Source organism: Cynocephalus volans, chromosome 3 (genome assembly GCF_027409185.1).
Source record: "Cynocephalus volans isolate mCynVol1 chromosome 3, mCynVol1.pri, whole genome shotgun sequence".
NCBI classification, from domain to species: domain Eukaryota; kingdom Metazoa; phylum Chordata; class Mammalia; order Dermoptera; family Cynocephalidae; genus Cynocephalus; species Cynocephalus volans.
Window position 1 is genome coordinate 4,238,337 of NC_084462.1, and position 20,794 is coordinate 4,259,130.

A 20,794-nucleotide genomic window follows, 5' to 3' on the forward strand; every position below is an offset into this window, starting at 1 on the left:
TTAAGACCGCTTTCTCACAATCTGAGCAATCATATGGTTTCTCCCGTGTGTTTTCTGATGTACAATGAGATGCGCTCTGACCATGAAGGCTTTATCACATACTCTGCACTTGAAGCCTGTCTCCTGAATGAAATCTCTGATGTAGAATGAGTTTTGACTTCCAGGGGAAAACTTTCCCACATTTATTGCATGCATATACTTTCCCTTCTCTATGATGAGTTTTCTGATGATAGACAAGCCTTGACTTTGTAAGAGAGACTTTTTTGACATTGATTGCACACATGTGGTCCCACTCCTATGTTAGTTTGCTGTTGAGTAATGAGCTATAACTCACTAGGAAAGGTTCTGCTACAATCATAGCATTTATAGGATTTTTTCCACAGTGAGTTCTCTGAGGTAGAGTCATGAGTGGCTTACAAGCATTTATTGCAAATCCACTGCATCCATATGATTTCTTTCCTAAAAGAGCTGGGTCATAATTAGTGAGCTTTGAATTCTGGATGAAAGCCATTGTATCCACAACAGTATAAGGTAGATAATGGTAAGTGGTCTAGAAAAAAATTTTTTCATTAATACAAAAACCATTAGTGAGGCAATCAGTTAAATTTGAGTATGTTCTGTAGACTGAATACTATTACTGTACCACTGTCAATATTCTGATATTCTTAACTGTTTTCTGGTTACACAAAAGAATGCCCTTGTTTCTAGGAAACACATGTAATTACTTACAGGTAAATAGTTCAGAAAAATCATATGTATCTCTGTGTGGTATATGTGTATGTAGACAGAAAAATAGAATATAATGGAGTAAATGTGTTAACATATTATGTTTAGAAAAATTTGGAAAAAGAATACAAGAAGTTTGTGTACCATTTTGGAACCTCTCACTAAATCTAAACTATTTGGAAATAAGCATTCCAAAAGGAGAAAAAGAAAAAATAAAGGCAGATGTTCATAAAAACATATGTAGGAACACCATTCATAATGGCCTGAATGTAGAACAGATAAATCAATTGTGCTATATCCACACAATGCCATCCTGCACATTACTTTGACTCTGGATCTAGGTGCTGGCAGCAATGTGCTGACTATAAAAACTCACCAAGCTATACACTTATATCTGTATACTTTCCTATATGTATATCAAAACATTTTCCACAAATAAGTAACCAAAAATACTTAGGCAGGCGTTAGGAAATGCTGTACTGTAGAAGGCTACTGGAAATAATTTGGATCTTGTGCTAACAGGATTCTATTCACATGACAATGAAGAGGAGAATGGCATGTCCTGATTTCCAATTTAAACACCCACTCTGTGTGTACATATATCAGTTATCCAACTCAGTGTCTTAAACACTGTGATATGGAATATTATTTTTAGGCTGTGGACAGTGTATGTGGAAATAATAAAGATCTGTGTGTCATATAGCATTTTTCTTAATTCGTAATTTAGATCTTTCTCTCCATCTTCCAACTCAGAAGACTGATCTTTCTCTATGATGCTTAACACTTTTTGAAACATTTTTTTTAAAAAAAACAGATGTTTCTACTGTTTATGTTTAGAAATTTTGGTGGCAAGGGGCTAGAAACACTGACTCTCATAATTTACTTTTTATAAATAAAAATAGTAAATTTTTTTAAAAAATCCTTCTGGCTATTATGTGGAGAGCATCAGCAAAAGTAACAAAGTGAGAGAATATTAGAGAAAATTGTCACAATTTTCAGGAGATAATAAACGTTGAGGCTTGAGTAAAAACAAGTTACAGAAAGCAGAGAACCTAAGAATATGATGAGACAGTAAAGACTAGAACTTGTGGGGCTGGCTGGTTAGCTCAGTTGGTTAGAATGTGGTACTGGTAACACCAAGGTCAAGGGTTCAGATGCCCCCACCGCCCAGCCAAGAAAAAAAGACTAGAAATTGCAAATGGACTCTATCTGTGGGATGAGTGAAAAAGAAAAGCCAAGGGAGCCTTGAATTTTGAGTTGGCTATTAGATCTCCAAGTGCAGAAATAAAATATCCAGACTAATGTATAGTAAGACCATGAAACTGATTAAGACCACACTGGGAACAAATGCAAAACAGCAAAACAAACCTTTTTGCTCTCTGCCTCTGAAGACTTTAGGAGAAGGAGATGCCCAGAGAATGAGGAAAGTCCACCCATCAGACACAAACAATGACTACCAAGGAAAGATGCCAACTTAATCTTAGAAACAAGTATCTGGGGACACAGGTTATAATGAAGGATCCTCAGCTGCTTGTTGGGTGAAAGTAATTGCAGTTATCCTGCCTTACTGATTCTTTTTTTAATCCTGCATGAAACAGACAATGGACTTTCCCAAAGCTTTCTAATACCATATTTACAGGAATAGCACTGTGGTCAATATTCCCATCTTCTAGCTTGCTTTGATACATTCTCACATGGTCCACTGAGGTCCACCTGGAGTATAAAAACAAGGCAGCAGGCCAAATATACCCCTACTCCAGGATAAAAGGTACTGCTGTGTTGATTGAAAGAGCTGTGAAATTTTAGATCAGGGTGAAAGGGGTAAAGAGATGTGGAGAAAACAGGAAGTGAGATTGCCAGAGAGATAGAAGAAAAAGAGGAAGTCAGGGAAATGATGCAAAGAAAACAACATTATTCTGAATATTGAATCAATCTGGGAGAGAGGAAAAAAGGCACATCTTCCTTGAAACACCAAGCAAAAAAGACTCATCGATGATTTAGGTATGTGCAGTCACATTCAAAATTTGGAAAGGGTCAACACTCATGGCCATCTACTTTTCAGTCTCCACCTTGCTGGTTCTCAGTTTCTCACTCACCTGAAAAGCATGGATCTTGCATTTCATCCACTACTCACCAAAGCTCTTCTCCAGATTTGAAATTATGGATCCTATCTGGTTTGGTAGCATGATAGCCCGTTCATGGGAAACGACAAACACTTGGACACTTATAACTGGATTTAATGAGGAATGTCTATATGGAGCACAGAATGCTTCAGGAACTGATACACTTTCCCCTTGGCAGATTAAAGATCTATCAATTTCTTCAAAGGTGACAGCATGTTAAGTTCTATTTGGAAACAGAAGAGGGACTAAAAATCTATTGCCTATAAACTCAAAGTCACTATCTTGAAGCTCTTTGGAAGACATGGCAACTGAGAAAGAACAGGTAATTTGCTATTCTCACTCTAAATGACACAGGGCAACCACTGTTACCTGGTTTCAGAAGATTGATATGATTATCCAACATCACATACTGGTAGAGGTTCTTCTGGGCAGGACCAGCATTAACTCATGTAATAACACATTCCTCTTCAATTCAAAGTGATCATTACTAATGTAAAAAAGACATAAAGGTATACGTTCTGGCTGTTTTTACCATAAGTTACAAAAGCTATATAACTTTGTAACAGTTTTCACTATTCATTATGAAAAGAACTAAAATGTCATTAAATACATTTTTTCACTGTACACTGATCAATGAATTAGAAGTTTTTGAAAAATGTACTCATTAAATCCTATAAGTAAAATATCTCTAAAATTGAAACCTCTCAAAAACATTTTTAACATTTAAAAGGTAGAGAACGAAGTGCTAATATATAAGTATAGCACATTATCTGTCCTAGGGAGCTTTTAACTTGATTATGCTTCAACAGAAAGAACAAACAATATAATCAGACAGGAAATAGCTATACACGCAATACTAAATGAAGACAATGTATTGAGAAACAATATACAAAAAAGGAAATATGAAAATGACCAGATACATGAGCCAGCAGAAAATTCAAAAATAAAATAGTTGATCCTCATCATTCAGAATTCTTAGTTGTGAATTCACCTACTTGCTAAAATTTATAATCTCCAAGTCAATAACAGCACTCTTGTGATCATTTGCAGACATATGCAGAATGTTGAAAAATTTGAGTTGCCCAACGTACGTACTCCCAGCTGAGTACAAACAACACAGTTCTCTGCCTTCTTGTTTCAGCTCTCATAGTGCTGGAGACTATGAGTTCACTGTTGATGAATCAATGATACACACTAAATAAGGTGCCCTTAAACAGAAAAACAGATAAAACAAAATTACGCATGGAAGGTTATGCAAGGGATTCAAAGGAACTTAACCCGGTATTTTGCCTAGGAACAATGGTTCAGTATTTGCTAATTCGGTGTTTGTGGTGAATTTATAAAATGAGACTACTGTGAATAACAAGAACCAACTGTATATAGTAACCTAAATTAGAGACCCAACTGACAAATCAACAGCCAAATAGACACAGCTGAAGAATTAGTATAAGGGACTAGAGATCTAAAAAAAAAAAAACCCAAAGAATGCAACAAAGAAACAAAGAGATGGACTGTAAGAAAATTTGTTTAGCTGTCCTTTCTACCTAAATAGATTTAATGCAATTACTATCAAAGTTACAGAAAGCATTGTTAAAAGACATAAGCTTATTCTCACATGTATATGGATAAGCAAAGGATGTAGAAAAGCCAAAAAGGTTGGAGGACTCAATTATCTGATTTCAGGACTTACTTTAAAGCTATAAGAATCAAGGCAAGTGTAGTATTACTGTAAAGACAGAAATACAGGTAAATGGAAGAGATAAGAGTGTCCAGAACTAGGCCTATACTAATACACTCAACTGGTTTTAAGATCAGTGTAAGTGAGCCCACTGGCTAAAATATGCTTAACCAGTGTTGCTGGAGCAACTGGATCCATATAGGAAAACAGAAACTTCAAATCCTACCTCACTTCATGTACTTACGTTCCACAAAATAACAACTTCCTCTAAGGAACTAATTTAATTTCTCTTTATGAACAACACATATGTAACTTCCAGTGTTTCTCACCTTGTCATTTTTGTTAAGCAGAAGTCTGAAAATGTCCCCTCAAGATTCCTGTCCTTTAGTTGTTCAAGCAATCACTTAGGTACTGCTGTGAAAGGAGATTGGAGATGTCATTAAGGTTACTAGCTGACCTTAAGATAGTAGACTATCCTGAACTATTTGGCTAGGCTCAATGTAATCACATAAGCTATTTAGGAAAAGAAGAAGGCAGAAGAGTCATTCAGAGAGGTCAAACAAAAAAGGAACTTGAAGAGATCTGAAGCATGAGAGAAACTCAATCCACTATTTGAAGAGAACCACATGGAAAGCATCAGAAGGAACACGGGCAGCCTCTAGGAGCCTCTACGATCGACCTCCCAGCTGAAAGCCAGCAAAGAAACAAGGATCTTGGTTTTATAGTCTGCAAACAAGCTGAATAAACTTGGAAGTGGATCCTTCCCAGACTGTTCCAATAAGAGCCCAGTTGGCACACACCTTGACTTTGGTCTTATAAAACCCAAAGCAGAGAAACCAGCCTAGCCAAGCTAAACCAGACTTCTGACCTAAGAACTGTTAGATAATAAATCTGCATTGTTTTAAGTTGCTAAATGTTGGTAAGAATTTGGCACCAACAGAAAATTGATATATTATTGACAACAGAAACATTAGAAACAGATTATAATTCAACTTTACACCATACATTCTTACCTACTTATTTGCCTGTATTCAAATTTAAGGCACTTTGTATAAAACCTATGGCCTACATTTCTCTATTCTACCTTTGTCTGAATCTTGATTTTATCGTCCATGTTTCTTTTTTCTCAAATTTTGAATTTAGGAATGTGTATATTTCCACTTAATAGTTATTTTTATTAAACCTCTGCAAATGCATCAAGAAGAAAGGCAAAATAGAAAAAAAACAAAAACAAAAAAAAAAGCACCAGAACCTTGGTTATCTTCTTAGGAAAATGCCAGCATGTCTAAAGAATGGTCTACGCTGCTGTCTTTTGATTCCGAACATCTGACAAGAAATCTCTGACCAAGGGTAGAAGAGACATTTCAGAGACAGGTTAAGCTTTTAAAACTGTGACACTCATTTCCCCCACTCTTGATGAACAAGGCTAAGGTTGAAAAAAGAAGCCCTGAGAGATGAGACTTATCGGCACATATATTTGCCAGGAATTTCTAGTCCTCTACCCCCACAACTAAACATAGATGCAGAGAAAGTCAATGGGGACCTGGAGTATTTTCCCCCCTGTACAGGATGAGAGAGCCAGGCAATTTCTGGTGGGATGGCTAACACTGGACTTCTCTGAAGTCTGGCAGGTTCTAGAATCTAGAGATCCAAGTTCTAGATAAGAAACCAAGACAATGTGAGTGGAATCTATAAATCTCAGCACCAGTGGTTATAGGTTCTAAAGTATGTATATCAAATTTCTTTATGCTTAAATCATCTTTTCATTTGTAACAATAGTACTGTTTACAATTTGCTCACTTAGTTCTCAAGGCATTGCACGGCAGATATTGTCCTGGAAGTCTTCTGTTTATGGAGAGGCAGTTGGTAAGAAGAGGCCAGTCCAGACACCCCATAGGACAGACACCGAAAGAAGTTTCTTCTAGGGCCATGGAGGAGAGGCTCAGCAGAGCCAGGTTCAGTAAGACCCACACCCAAAATCCCCTCACAAACCCCTAACACAGGATTCATCTAACCTGGTAAAGCAGGAGGAACCAGGGAAAACATGTCCTGTGTGCCAACAGGATTCTGTGGAGCTGCTTCTCAACCTAGTCACACAGCAGGACAAACCCACAAAGAACCAATTGGGCCCACTTGCCAGAGTCTTCCCTGGCAATGCAAACCACCAGAAGAGCTTGGAACTTCACCCAATTAAGGCCAGTTCCCTCACACGCTGCTTACAGAAGCTCCAGAGGCCACTGGTTGGGGTTCTAGCTGGCACCCTCTTCAACAGTCACAAACACCCAGGGAGAATCCACTCCCATGATGAAAAATGCCCAAAAGCAGATGAACTTTGTCTTCCAGAAACCCTTGCAGGGACTAAACAGTCAAGACACACCAGCTCCCAAAAAGAAAGACAGTGGTTAGGCCTCCAGACTGCACTACCCCAAAACATTAGCAGCCCAGCACAGGTGTCTCAGGCGCTGCCCCGGACCAAACTACACTTCCCAAAAACCTCACCAGCCCCTGCACAGGAGCCTCAGATCCCAGAAAAGGTGAAGTGGAACTAGACACAAGGCAGCCTACACTCCCCCAATTTAGCTGAGCTCAGTTATCTTCTCCTCAGGATACCTGGTCCCCAATTCCTGGCAATTGCCTCCTTTGGGCCCCTTCCTGGGAGGCTGAACATCTGGGGACATGGGCGCCAGTGCCTAGAATGAGAGCCTCATCTGCCTCTTGTTCAGGTAGAAGAAATGCCACAGCAAAACATAACTTTTATAATCCACTTGATACAATCTTCTTGAAATATATGAAATATTTATAACAGCTGTTTTTAACATCTTTTCCTGCTAATTCTATCACCAATTCCACTTCTGGGTCTCTTTCTATTGACTTTTCTTCATGTTATGGTTTGTATTTTCCTGCTTCTTTGCATACATGAATAATTTTTTTTTTTTTTTTTGTGAGTGGCCGGTAAGGGGGTCCAAACCTTTGACCTTGGTGTTATAACACCGCACTCTAACCAACTGAGCTAACCAGCCAGCCCCTCTGAGTAAGTTCTGACTATATGCCAGACATTGTGAACTTTGCACTATTGGCTGATGGATTTGCTTAACAGAAAGCAACCGATCTTTAATAAAGCAACGGATCTTTAATTATTGAGCTCTCTTCTGGGAAGCTGTTACATTACTTAGAAAGTCTGGTCCTTTCATTGTATGCAAATGCTTTTGAAGGAGGGTTCAAAACAGCCTTTAGTCTAGAGTTAATTTGAGTCACCCACTGAGGCAATACTCTTCTGAAAATCCACTACAATTCTCCAAACGTTAGGAGGTGTTTCCATTTCAGCTGTTGGAAATACAAATTATTCCCAACCTCGTGTCTGTTCCAAAGATTGTTCTGCTTATTCATATGTAGTGGTTCTTTCTCAGGCCAGGGGAGTTTCCTCACATACATGTGCTGATTATGACTTAAAAGCCTGTGGGGGAACTCTCTAGAGAACTCTGGAACTCTCTGAATACAGATCTCTCTTCTCCAGTAATCTAACCCATGAACTTGAGCCACCTTGAATTCCCTGCACTCTAAACTCGGTCTCAATTCAGAGAGACAGCTGGGATCTGTTTGGGTTCCTCCTTTCAATGTTACACTGGAATTCCCCAGTCAGTAAGGTGGGGAAACCATAAGGCTCACTCCATTTGCTTCCTTTCTCTTTGAGAAAGTGATCCTGAGCTCGCTATTCCCCACTGTCATTCATTCATATATTTTGTCTATGTTTTTAGTAATTTAAGATGCGAAGGTATATATATTTAGACATTTACTGGTTTAAAAAAAAGAGGTTGTTGGAAATGGCTATAAAAATATTGGTCAGTACTCAAGTGCATTAATGGCATATGCATTCCATACTCAGAATAGGATATGTTTATTAACACAATTTCAGAAAAGATATAAATTTGTTTGGCAACATTTCAAGCAGCATAAATCTCATGTTATTTTAGGACCTTTAAGAGTTCTTTTCCAGTGCAGATAATTTTACTTACACATCTCAAAAGAATTCCATGATGTTTGTATCTAACAATCACAATGTAAGATTATCTGATTATAAAAAACAAAATCATTATTCTTGGACCATAATTACTATAAATAATTAATTCTCTGGGAACATGCTTTTCCAAATTTATTTAATGGCTAGATGGGAATTTACTGCAGTGTGGATTCTCTGAAATCTAATGATGTAGTAGGCAGAATAATGGCAGCCCAAAGATGTCTACATCCTGATCCCCAGAACACGTAAATATGTTACATTGTGTGACAAGGGAGAATTAAGGTAACAGACAGTTAAGATTATTAATCGGATAATTTTAAGAGAGGGAGATGATCCTGGTTTATCTAGGTGTAACTAATGTAATTCACAAAGATCCTTAAACATGGAAGGAGGAGGCAGAAGAATCTGTTAAAGTGATGAAAGAGCTGACTGGCTATTGCTGGCTTTCAAGATGGAAGGGGTCCACAAGACACAGAATCTGAGCAGCTCCTAGAAGCTGGAAGTGCAAGAAAACATTCACCCCTAAAGCCTCAAGGAAAAAAAAAAAAAAGAGCAGCCCTGCCAACAGCTCAATTTTAGCACAGTGAGACACATCCTGGACTTTGAGCCTCCAGAACTATAAGATAATAAATTTGAGTTGTTTTAAGCCACAAAATTTGTGGCAGATTGGTACTGCAGCCATAAGAAACTAATACAGTTGTACTTCCACATTAATTAAATTAGGTTTTCATTACATAACACAATTCCTGGTATTCAAGATTTCATTTATTAGAGAAGTATTTGCAAGACTCCCAAGGTATGAAAGTGTGGCACATGAGTAAGTTTGGTGAATTTCCACCTTTTCTTGCTTTCAGGGTTTTCTCTTTTCTGTAAGTTCTACCACATTTTACTAAAAATGTTTTCCACATTCAGTGACTCTACAATTGTCCACGTTTCTTTGACACATGATGACATACAATTCATCACTAAAAACACCATCCCAATCTTTTCTGAAGATTTCTGTGAAGATTCTTTGATACCAATTAGATATCACTTCCAGGCAAAAGCTTCCCCATAATAGCTGCATTTCTACCCAATATGATCTCACTAATATTTAGTAAGTCTAACTTCCCATAGAAGTGTCCTCCCCAACCACTGCATCCTTATTGTTTCTGCCCTAAATGAGCTCTCTGACATGTAATGGTTGTAGGATTCTTGCTAAAGGCTTTTCCACATGTCTACAATCAAAGAATTTTTTCCTACACAATATCTGTAACATATACGACATAATTTATTCCTGAAGGTGTTGTCACATTCACTGCATTTGCAAGGCTTATTCCCTGTGCAAATACCCAACTACCTACTGGGGCTTGACTTCTTGGAAAAGGCTGTTCCACAATCATGACATTTCTACTCTCTAGGAGCTCTCTGATGTTTAATAAGGACCGGGTTCCTGAGGAAGGCATTTCAACAGACACTGTATTGATAGGATTTTGTTCCTGTATGAGTTTACTCACATATAAAGAGGTAAGACTCACTGAGGAAGGTTTCTCCATCTTCAAAGAATTTACAGCTTTCTCTCTTGTATGAATTTTCTTATGTTTAATGAGGACTGACATGTGGGCAAAGGCTTTGCCACATTCACTGCATGCATATGGTCTCTCTCCAGTATGAGTTCGCTGATGTTGAATGAGCTTTGATTTGCTTCTAAAGGCTTTTTCACACTCACTACATTCATAAGGTTTCTCTCCTGTATGAATTCTCTGATGTTTCGTCAGGTCTGACTTAAAAAAGAAGGTTCTTCCACATTCACTGCATTCATAAGGCTTCTCTCCTGTGTGAAGTCTCTGGTGTGCAATGAGGTATGCCTTCTGGGAAAATGACTTCCCACATACACTGCATCCATAGAGTTTCTCTCCAGTATGAGATCGCTGATGTCTACTGAGCCGGCACTTCCGGCTGAAGGCTTTTCCACATTCACTGCATCCATAAGGTTTCTCTCCCGTATGAGTCCTCTGATGTACCATGAGCTGTGACTTTCTGGAGAAGGCTTTTCCACATTCGTTACATTCATGGGGTTTCTCTCCTGTGTGAATTCGCTGATGTTCAGTGAGCTGAATCTTCCTCATAAATGTTTTCCCACATTCATTGCATCCATAAGGTTTCTCTCCTCTTTCAATTCTCTGATGTCTAATGAACTGTGCTTTCTTGGAAAAGGCTTTCCCACACTCACTGCATTCATATGGTTTCTTTCCTGTGTAAGTTTTTTGATGCTCACTGAGCTGTAATTTAGTGTTGCTACTGAGCAGTGATTTAGTGTTGGTACTATGTTTAACATACTCATGGAATTTAACTCCAGTAAGAGTTTTATCATGCTTGATGTGGAGACATGATTTTCCATATCCACCAAACTCATCAGAATCCTTTCCTGCATATCTTCTATTCTGGATAACAAAACCTAAATGAGATTTCAGACGTTTACAATGTGAGACAAACTTACTGTGTCTTAAAGGAACAAGACCTTTGCACAAATCAAAATTACTTCCAAGAACATAACTTTGCTGACATCTTTCCAAACTTTTAAGCTTGTTTTGGTTTTCTGGGTGCCACTGCATGTGGTCAATCTCCCATATTTCTTCTAGGAAAAAGAACAATAAAAATATCCATAATAATTTTGGGGAGAACAACAGATAAAAAAATGCCATAGTTTTGGTAAGCCTTTATAAGATCCCAAACTAAGAGGAATGTACCTCATGCTCTGTGAAAAAGGACAACATTATAAAACAGAAAAGGAAATACAGCCACTTTAGCAACAATGATGGATAGTCCATAATGAATAAATATAATCTGGGCTGTTTTCCAAATAGGACCCTGAAAAATGGGGACAGAAGTAGAAATAGAAACACAACGCAACTGTAATAGAACAAAAGAAAATAAAGCAGAAGAATCCATTCGTTCAACAAACATTGAACTGGTTGGTATTTGGAACACTAACGTGACTAATAATATAACTCTGTCTCCATGAAGCTGTCATTCTGAGAGAGAATCAACAGGTAAGCAAAGAAATAAGAAAATTATAGAATGTGAAAAATGGTATAAAGGAGGTGATAGTCAATCTTTAGATAAAGTAGGCATCAACAAGAAAAGTTGAGCTAACATCCTAGGATAAGGAATGAGCTCCATTATGCAGAGAAATAAACGAAGATCATTCCAAGAATAGGAAAACCTGTGAGAAAACCCAGAGGCAGAAAAAACTTAGGCAAGACCAAGAAACATAAGAGAGGCTGGTGTACCTAGAATATCCTGAGCTTGAGTAAGGTAGAAATAGATAAGTTTGGAAAGGCTGGCAGAATTGAAAACATATAGATCTTATATAGAAAGATTGTTAGAAATTGAGTTTTATGAATATTTTTTGGCAAGAAAACAGCCTGTTTTACATTGATAGTTCCAAAAAGTAATATGACTTTTCTAGGGAGAAAGAATTGGACAGATGAAATTGTAGAAGAGAATAAGCAGGAGGCTGTGGTAGAGTTCAGGGAGTTTGAGCATGGATGACTACCGTGGAGATGGAGAAATGGGCAAAATCAAAGGGCATACAGGTTGAGCATCCCTAATCTAAAAATTGAAACTTTTTGAGCACCGACATGACACCACAAGTGTACAGTAACCTTATACTCAAAGCACAGCATAGATGGTGGAGACTGAAAGACTGCTGTTGTTTCTTGTTGTTTAACAGCTGATACAGGCCATTCTGGTAATATCACGGTTGTTTATTAACCCCGAACACGTTCTTTCTTCACTGTATTATCAGTATGTCATATCTTCCACTGTTAAGTACTTACGTGTGAATAAGTCTAAGAAAATGATTGCTTGCGGGTAGCATATAAATTCAAAGTCAGGAACAAACGACAAACAGCCCCAGACTGTCCATATGGTGACTAATGACAACTTTGCTTTCTGAAAGTTCAATTTACACAAACCTTGTTCTGTGCAAAAAATTATAAAAAATATTGAACTAAATTACCTTCAGGATATGTGTATAAAGTGCATATGAAACGTAAATGACTTTCGTGTTCAGACTGGGGTCCCATTCCCAAGATGTCTCCTTATGTATGAGGGCACTTCAAAAAGTTCATGGAAAAATGTAATTAGAAGATAATACACCAGAAAGAGAAATATCACATGTTCTCACTTATTTGTGGGAACTAAAAATAAATAAATAAATACACACCAAAAAGGGGGGGAGGGAAGAATACACAACAATTACAATTCCTTGAAGTTGATACAAGAAGCAAACAGAAAGGACATTGTTGGGAGGGAGGGGGAGATGGAGGAGTGAGGGGGATTTCGGTAACTGGCCACAATAACCAACTACATTGTATATTGACAAAATAAAATAAAATCTGGAAGAAAAAAAAAAAAAAGACACCCCACCAAAAAAAAAAAGGATAATATAAATCTTTCCATAAACTTTTTGAAGACTCCTCATATATGCAAGTATTCCAAAATCTGAAGAAATCTGAAATCCAAAACACTTCTGGACCCAAGGATACTCAACCTGTAGTATGGAAGACAAAACACATGTATGGAGGAAGAAAAGATAAGACATACTGTTTTAACAAATGTTGAAGGTAGAAAAGAAAAAAATCAAGGACAGCTCCTTGATATGTGGCTTAAGCATCTATGTAGGTGCTGATGCCTTTAATAAAATTAAAAAGATTAGGGGCACAGATTTTGCATTTGGGGGTAATTAAGTGCTCCATTTAGAGGCACACCAAGTTTGAGATGATTAACACATATCCAAGAGAAAATATCAAGTACCGAGTTAGATCTACAAATGTGAAGACAGTTCTAGACTAAAGATAACACTTTTAAGTCATACATATATAAACATTATTCAAGTATTTGGAAACACATGGGACTAGATGAGACTTAGGAAGAAGGAATAGAGAAAGAGGACAAGAGCTTTAAACTCGGGCTGAGCCCGTGGCGCACTCGGTAGCGTGCTGCGCTAGCAGCGCGGCAACGCTCCTGCCGCGGGTTCGGATCCTATATAGGAATGACCCATGCAGTCCCTGGCTGAGCGCCGGTCACGGAAAAAAAAAAAAAAAAGTAAATAAAAATAAAAAATAAAAATAAAAAAAAGAGCTTTAAACTCTCCAAGTTTTAGAGTTCTGGGAGAGGCATATGCAGAGAGAAATTGAAAAGCCCATCCACAGACATCAAACCACACCTCTGCCAATCAGTAAACAAGCAGCATCAGTTTAAGTAACAAAGGTTTGGAATCAGACAATCAGAATGTAGGAACCACAGCATCTCATTCCAAAATTACTATGGTAAAATATTAAATTATCACCCTGTTACTATATCTTTCACCTCTTGTTCCAACTGCATACCAAAACTAAACTTTCCTAAAACACCAATTTAGAGAAATACTGTAGTCAATACTACAACTTTCTATGTAGATGTTGTGAAAAACTGCGATATAATAAAAGGGTTTGGGCCATAATCCTGAAAGATACAATCCCAAATGTTAAAATCCTGAAAGATCAAAAAAAAAAAAAAAAAAAAAAATCCTGAAAGATCAAAATCCCTAAAGTCTAAAATCCCAAAAATCACAATCCTGACGGATCAAAATCCTGAAAATACAATTCTGAAAAAAATAATTTTAAGAATTCTTTAAAGGCTTATTTACATTTTTATAAGGGGATTTACTTGAGAAATATAAAAATATGACAGAACACCTCACAGGCCACTTTACACAATAAAACAGGCAATAACTTAAAAGGGGTCTTCAAAAAGTTTGTGAAAAGATTGGTATTTTTTAATTTTACTTTTCCACGAACTTTTTGAAGTATCCTCGTACATATTTTTGCAAGCATAAACAGTTACACTCATACTAACGATAGTCGCATGGGTATAACAGTTATGAAGAGATAAACCGTATTCATAAGCAGGTCAAAAAGCAAAATGTATAAATACATATCACTATGGTTAGTAATTGTGTGCACACAGCTTTATAACTGCAGTCATCTGAAATGCTGCAATGAACCACTGAAGTCTTTTGATCAAAACCCACGATGGATCACCACTGCATATGCAGTAGCCCAAAGAGCCAAGATCTCAAGAAATTTTATCTTCCACAAACACAGATGTACAAAAAGGACATCTCTTCATCCACTTAGGAAGTTTCAACATTTTCACATCCAAGCACAATGCTTAAAGTCAATGTTGTAATAACGCACTTTCGTGTTTGCAAAAAATACGTAGAACAAATTAGAACTCCCTAAAAGCCTTTACAAAATTTATACCTCTAGTATTGGAAATTATGCAAAGATGAGATACATAGCATAGTCCATTGTAAAACATAATGCTGACAATTTAAAATAGTGGGAAAAAAACAAAAAAAAAAAAAGAAAACAAAAAAACGTATAAGTTTATTACAGGGATAGATTAGGGGCAACTGCACAATGTAGTCCATAAGAGCTGGCCAAAGTTCATGATCGTTAACTATGTTTTGAAGTCTTGCCTCCTAATGAATAGCTGCTTTTTCTCTTATTTACTTATAAATTATTCATTATGCATATTCATGGAGTACAAAGCTTACCGTCACCAATTGTGCCCAAGGTGTGATGGCCAGGTCTGTACTATCAGAATGTCCATTACCACAAATCACGATTATTCATTCCCCGTGTCCACCACCCAATTAATCACCGATCTCCCTCTCCCTCCCATCCACCTCCCACCCCACTCTGCAACCCTAGGTATGCTCTCTGCTGCTTTTTCTCTTTCAGGGCAGTTCTCCTCAGAAAATATGTTCACATCCATTTTCTACCTGGTGCTGTGCCTTTTGAAATTCTTCCATGATTCAATAAACACTGTCATGAGCATTCCCTATTAATTTTCCAATCTCCTGTGCCATTCTTCTATGTTGTTTTGTGTACTGTAATATTGTGAAATACATATTTGGTCTTTCTCTTTCCCTTGGCATACAACTCCTAAAATTCTTGGAATTTCTAAAATGGTGTCTTTTTGTATGCTAATGAGTTGACTGATGGCTGGCAGCCCCTAGCAGTTTCAGGATAGGCACTGGTCACCTGGTCACCAGAAAGACCAGGGTAGTCACACCCCCCAACCTCTGGGAAGTGGAGAGAAGCTGAAGGTTAAGTTGATTGCCAATGGCCAATGATTTAACCAATCGTGCCTATGTAATGAAGTTTCCATAAAAACCCAGAGGAACAGGGTTTGGAGAGCTTCTGGAGAGCTGAGCACATGGAGGTTCCCAGAGGATGGTTTGCCCAGGGAGGGCATGGAAACTCTGTGCCTCCTTTTCCCATACCTCACCTTATATATCTCTTTATCTGTGTCCTTTGTAATATTGTTTATAATGAGTGGGTCAACATAAGTGTTTCCCTGAGTTCCATGAGCTGCTCAGCAAATTAATCCAACCCAAGGAAGGGGCTGTGGGAACCCCAATTTACAGCCAGCCAGTCTTAAGCAAAGTTAAAACAACCTGTAGCTTGCAACTGGCATCAGAAGTTGGTGTGGGGGGGCCATTTGGGGATGTGACCCTCTCTCCAGATAGTGTCGGAATTAAATTGGAGGACACCCAGCTAGTGTTCGCTGCAGAATTGGTTACTTGCTTGCTGGTGGGGAGAAATCCTCACACATTTCATCATAGAAGTCTGTCATCTGTGTCAATTGTTGCTGAGTGAGAATATAGGAAAAGGTGTTTTTCCTCACATCGGTACACAAAAATCTGTTCCACATGCACTCATATAGAGACCATGAATCTGGCAGAAACAATACTATTTATCGAACAGCAACACCGTTGAGTGTCTTCTTATCCTACCATGCATGTAATTATTTGCGAACCAGTAAGTAACACTGCTGGCTTCTTCAGGCAAATGCAACTTTAATTCATTAAAAGCTCCTGGAATATAATCAGCTGAAAGGAATACCAATGCAGACAAATAACACATTCTTAAACTGAAGTTTTCGTCATCGCTGTATCACATGGCCAATCCACTCATCTGAATTTTCCACCAAATGCATTGCGCTGACTGAAGAAAACAAACTTTATCTGTAACACCTTGAAACTTACTTTTATAAGCCTTGATAGCACCTAATTTCAAATCTGTCATTATGATTTGGGAATGCAACTGAAATCCATCTTCTTTTGCAATGCCCATCAAATCTTCAAATAAGCATTTATAAAGTGCTTTACTTTTTCCAGTTACTAACACATAAACAAATGGGTAAGTTCTAGAATTTTCAAATCCAATAAGTGCATGAATAGTTGATAACAAAAACTGGGGTCAGTTTTGAAAGTGTCGTCCATTAGCCAAAGTGAAGCATATGCTAGTTTTTCTCTTAGACTTAGTGGTAAATATTAGAAGTTTATCTTTTTTGACAGTCAAATTCCTAACCAAGAATAGGTCTCCATTTAATGTGTTTTGTAACATGGAGGAACCTATATAGCAGTGAGTGTCTTTGGTTCGGAAGGTTGCTGAGCTTGTCGAATTTTTTGTTCTCTGAGGAAGACTTTTGACGGCAAGCGTGGCACTATGTGTGAAGGAGCATGAATGTCACACGTGATTGAAAAATTTGGCAGGGGAGATATCTTGAATTTTTCATTGCATTTTCAATTCTATGATTTTTGAAACACTTGCTACACTTGTATTTGGACAATGGCTGTCGTCTACAAATTTTGTAAGTATATACTGTCCATTGAGAAATCTGACTATTGCTCAGCCACTGCAATTAAACGATTTTCTGCTTTCACATCACCAGTAATAATTAGCTTTTAAACTTTTATCTTCCACCATTAAGTAGCCTTGTAAACTTATCACAGCTTTTTTGCAAGGGAATAATTTCATAATCTTTTCCACTGTGTTGTGTAAAATACATCAACAAGGAATGATATTCAGCTTCCCCAAATTGACACCTAAAATTAAGTCCACCCATTGTTAACGTGGCACCCTTATGCATCTCCTTAAACCATACTTAAACCATACATTTCCAGATAAAGACAGTAACAGGTAATAGTTCTACCTAACATGATGCAAATAACCTGATGCCACTACCCTGCATACAACCGAAAATGCACAAATCCTTTCCCCAGAATTTGCCTTTCAGGATTTCAAAATTTGAAATTTTAATCTTTCAGGATTTTAGACTTCGGGGATTTGGTCTTTTGGGATTTCAACATTCAGGATTATAGCATTCACAACTGTGCCTCTCAGGATTATGATTGGCAATGGGCTCTTGGACAGCTTCAGGATGGGGGCTGGTCAGCATCCTCCAGGAAGGGGAGAAGGGCTGGAGATTATACTAATAAACATGTCTATGTGATGAAACCTCCATAAAAAACCCTGAAAGAAGGGGTTCAGAGAACTGCCAGGTTGGTGAACACGTCTACATGCTGGGAGGGTAGTGGCCCCCAACTCTACATCCAGTGCTCAAGACCCTCCACATTTTGCTCTATGTACTTCTTCACCTGGCTATTCATCTGTATCCTTTATCATAAACAAGTAAATGTGTTTCTCCGAATTCTGTAAGCTGTCATAGCAAATTATCAAACCTGAGGAGGGGGTCAAGTGTACCCCTGATTTGTACCCTAATCAGAAGTGTGGGTAACCTGGGGACCTACTACTTATGAACAGCATCTGAAGTGAGGAGGGTGGTCTTGTGAGACTGAGACCTTAACCTGTGGGGTCTGTACTAACTCCAGGTAGTTAATGTCACAATTGAATTGAAGGACACGTAATTGGTGTCCAGAGAGTTGAAGAACTGGTTGGTGTGGGAAAAACCCACACATACTTGGTGTCAAAGTGTTCTGTGAGAGTAGAGAGAAGCAGAGTTTGTTTTTCCTTTACAGGCATGATACAACCTCACAAGGTTCAATATATCCAGATACATGTACATCCATCTGGAATTTAAAGGTCCGAGGATCACCTGCCCTTGTCCCAGAAAAGTTATAATTGTATTGACTGGTGGAAATATCAGCTTCTCCAATAAATTCAGTAATATTGTAACTGTGTCTAACACAGATCAACAGAACTTTCTGCTCAGATGGAAGTGGTCTGTATCTGTGTTTAGCCACTAGCCATGTGTGGCTATTGAGCATTTGAATGTGACTAGGGTAACTACAGAACTGAATTTTTTATTTCATTTTACTTAAATTTAAATAGCTACATGTGGCCAGTGCCCAACGCACTGGCCAGCACTGATATAGACCATCATATCCTATATTTGACATTATAATCTCCTTGATACAGTCATCCCCAAGTTTTCTTTCAATTAATACCACATTCTTCCTCGAGCTCTGTTCCTACATCATCTCTGGCACCCATCGATTAAGAGGTGCTGAGGAATCATTCCCCATCCAGGAACAAAACATTTCTCTGCCTTATCTTCCATTTATCCTAGAACCCCGAGCTATACCTTCCTATTATCACAATGTTATATTACCCAGCTATCAAACAAGACCGTCTAGAACTAGCAAAAAAAAAAAAAAAAAAAAAAAGACATAACAAAACCAAATTCACACTAAGCCAGTTGCTAACATAAAATCCAATCGTCTCCTTCCTCATAGTCTCCTACTCACCAATCTAATAAGCATCTCCCACATCACCTTCCTTATTTCCTACTCCAATCTTCTTTTTATATTATTACCGACCCACATCAAGGCCTTTCATCATCATTTTTATTCAAAACCCAGCTATTCTTGTAGAAATTATTTTCTCATGCTTACAAAAGCAGCACTTTATTCTCTCTGTAACACTTTATTACATAGTCCCTGTCTGTTTGACAATTTGCTTTGCACAGCCTTGCATTACACAAAAATGCCTCAGTCACATGATCAAAATTTTTAAATTTTATGCACCTATGTCCTTCATTACATTGGAATTTCTCCTGGAGCATATTAGAGTGCTGAATTTTTAACTATAGGCATCAAAGCAGAATCACCTGCCAAAGCATTTCAAACTTTACATGCTCAGGTCACTTCCTTTATCTAGCAAATCAGAAACAGAATCCCAACAGATATAACCCATAGTTTGAAAACTCACACTCCCACATGGTCTACACACATCCATGATTAAAATACAAAACTAAAACAAAATGAAACAAAACAAAACCTGCATCAAGGAAGATGTGATGAATGCATGCAAGTCATGCTGTTAGTGAATCACTAAGTAGTCCACACTAAGGAAGGAAGAATAAGACACAAACCCTTTTCTCTATATGAAAAAAGAGGTCTCATACCAACCACTGAAACATCACACATACAAAACAATACATGACCATTACTGAGTTAGTACAATACAGACACAAAGCAGACACAAGTCAGGAAAAAGGGAGTTTCAAGTGTGCTTGGTGCATTCGAAAACTACCTCATACATTTCAAGTAATAAGGGAAAAAAGAGAAAGAAAAAAAAAAAACCTGCTTCAAGAAGGTAAAAAGAGAGCTCACAGTGAAAGGGAGTACCTGGAAGTAAAAATGCAACGTGACCAAACACGTAGATACCAGTCCTCATATTGTTTGACACTGTCTGCAGCATTCAACAAAATATATCACTCACTCCTCCTTGGACTAATTTTGTCACTTGTTTTTGGAATATCTTCTCGCTCTCCTCCTATCACAGCCCTGATACTTATTCTACCTGGCTGGGTTCTTCTGTTCTCAATCCCTAAATATATGTGGACCTCTTGCTTTTCTACCAACACTGCTCATGTTTTCTTATCAAGTTCCACTTCTTAAATGTCCCCTACCCACAGAGGAATGCAGCCACAACATCAAAAGGAACAGAAAAACTGAAGTCAGTGAATGTATGTAGCAACTGGGACAATGCCAGCCTAAATTATCATGAACTACTTTGAGATGGGAATTGAGAGTGGAATTTTCAAACAGCTTTTTCAAATCAATAAAAATTAAAATTAAAAAAATTAATAGGAACAGCCAAGACTTTCAGAAATAAAAGAACACAGTAAATATGGAAGTCTCAAGGCAATTCAAAGGAGACCAGGCACCAGAGTGTAAAGAGTATAGCAGAAACAAAACAAAACGCACAAGTGACAGGATTTGCTGGGAGAAAAAATGATTCCAGTTTCTGACACTGAAGCTGAGAGAAGAAGGATTTCACAGGATGCCTATCCTCACTGCAGATAAAACAGAGAATTAAGAGGGCAGGTTAGACTGCAAAAAGGAAGACGTCAACTTGAGAATACCTATCAGAATAAGAGCTCAAATCTTTAGTATATGTGAAT

The 20,794-nt window shown here is 37.9% G+C and overlaps 1 protein-coding gene across 2 annotated transcripts in view; it reads right to left on the reverse strand.

The window, feature by feature from the left end:
• Nucleotides 1–471: 471 nt before the first annotated feature.
• LOC134372914 (zinc finger protein 577-like) overlaps nucleotides 472–20,794 on the reverse strand; it is a 50,233-nt gene continuing 29,910 nt past the window's right edge. The window contains exon 4 of one of the 2 annotated variants that reach the window (XR_010022912.1): nucleotides 472–550. Coding sequence is in view for 1 of the 2 variants with exons in the window: in XM_063090236.1 (XP_062946306.1) it covers nucleotides 9,784–10,982 (1,199 nt within the window). In the remaining variant the exon portion in view is untranslated. Of the gene's footprint in view, nucleotides 551–9,783; nucleotides 10,983–20,794 lie in introns of those variants that run through there. The other variant, XM_063090236.1, reaches the window with a different exon arrangement.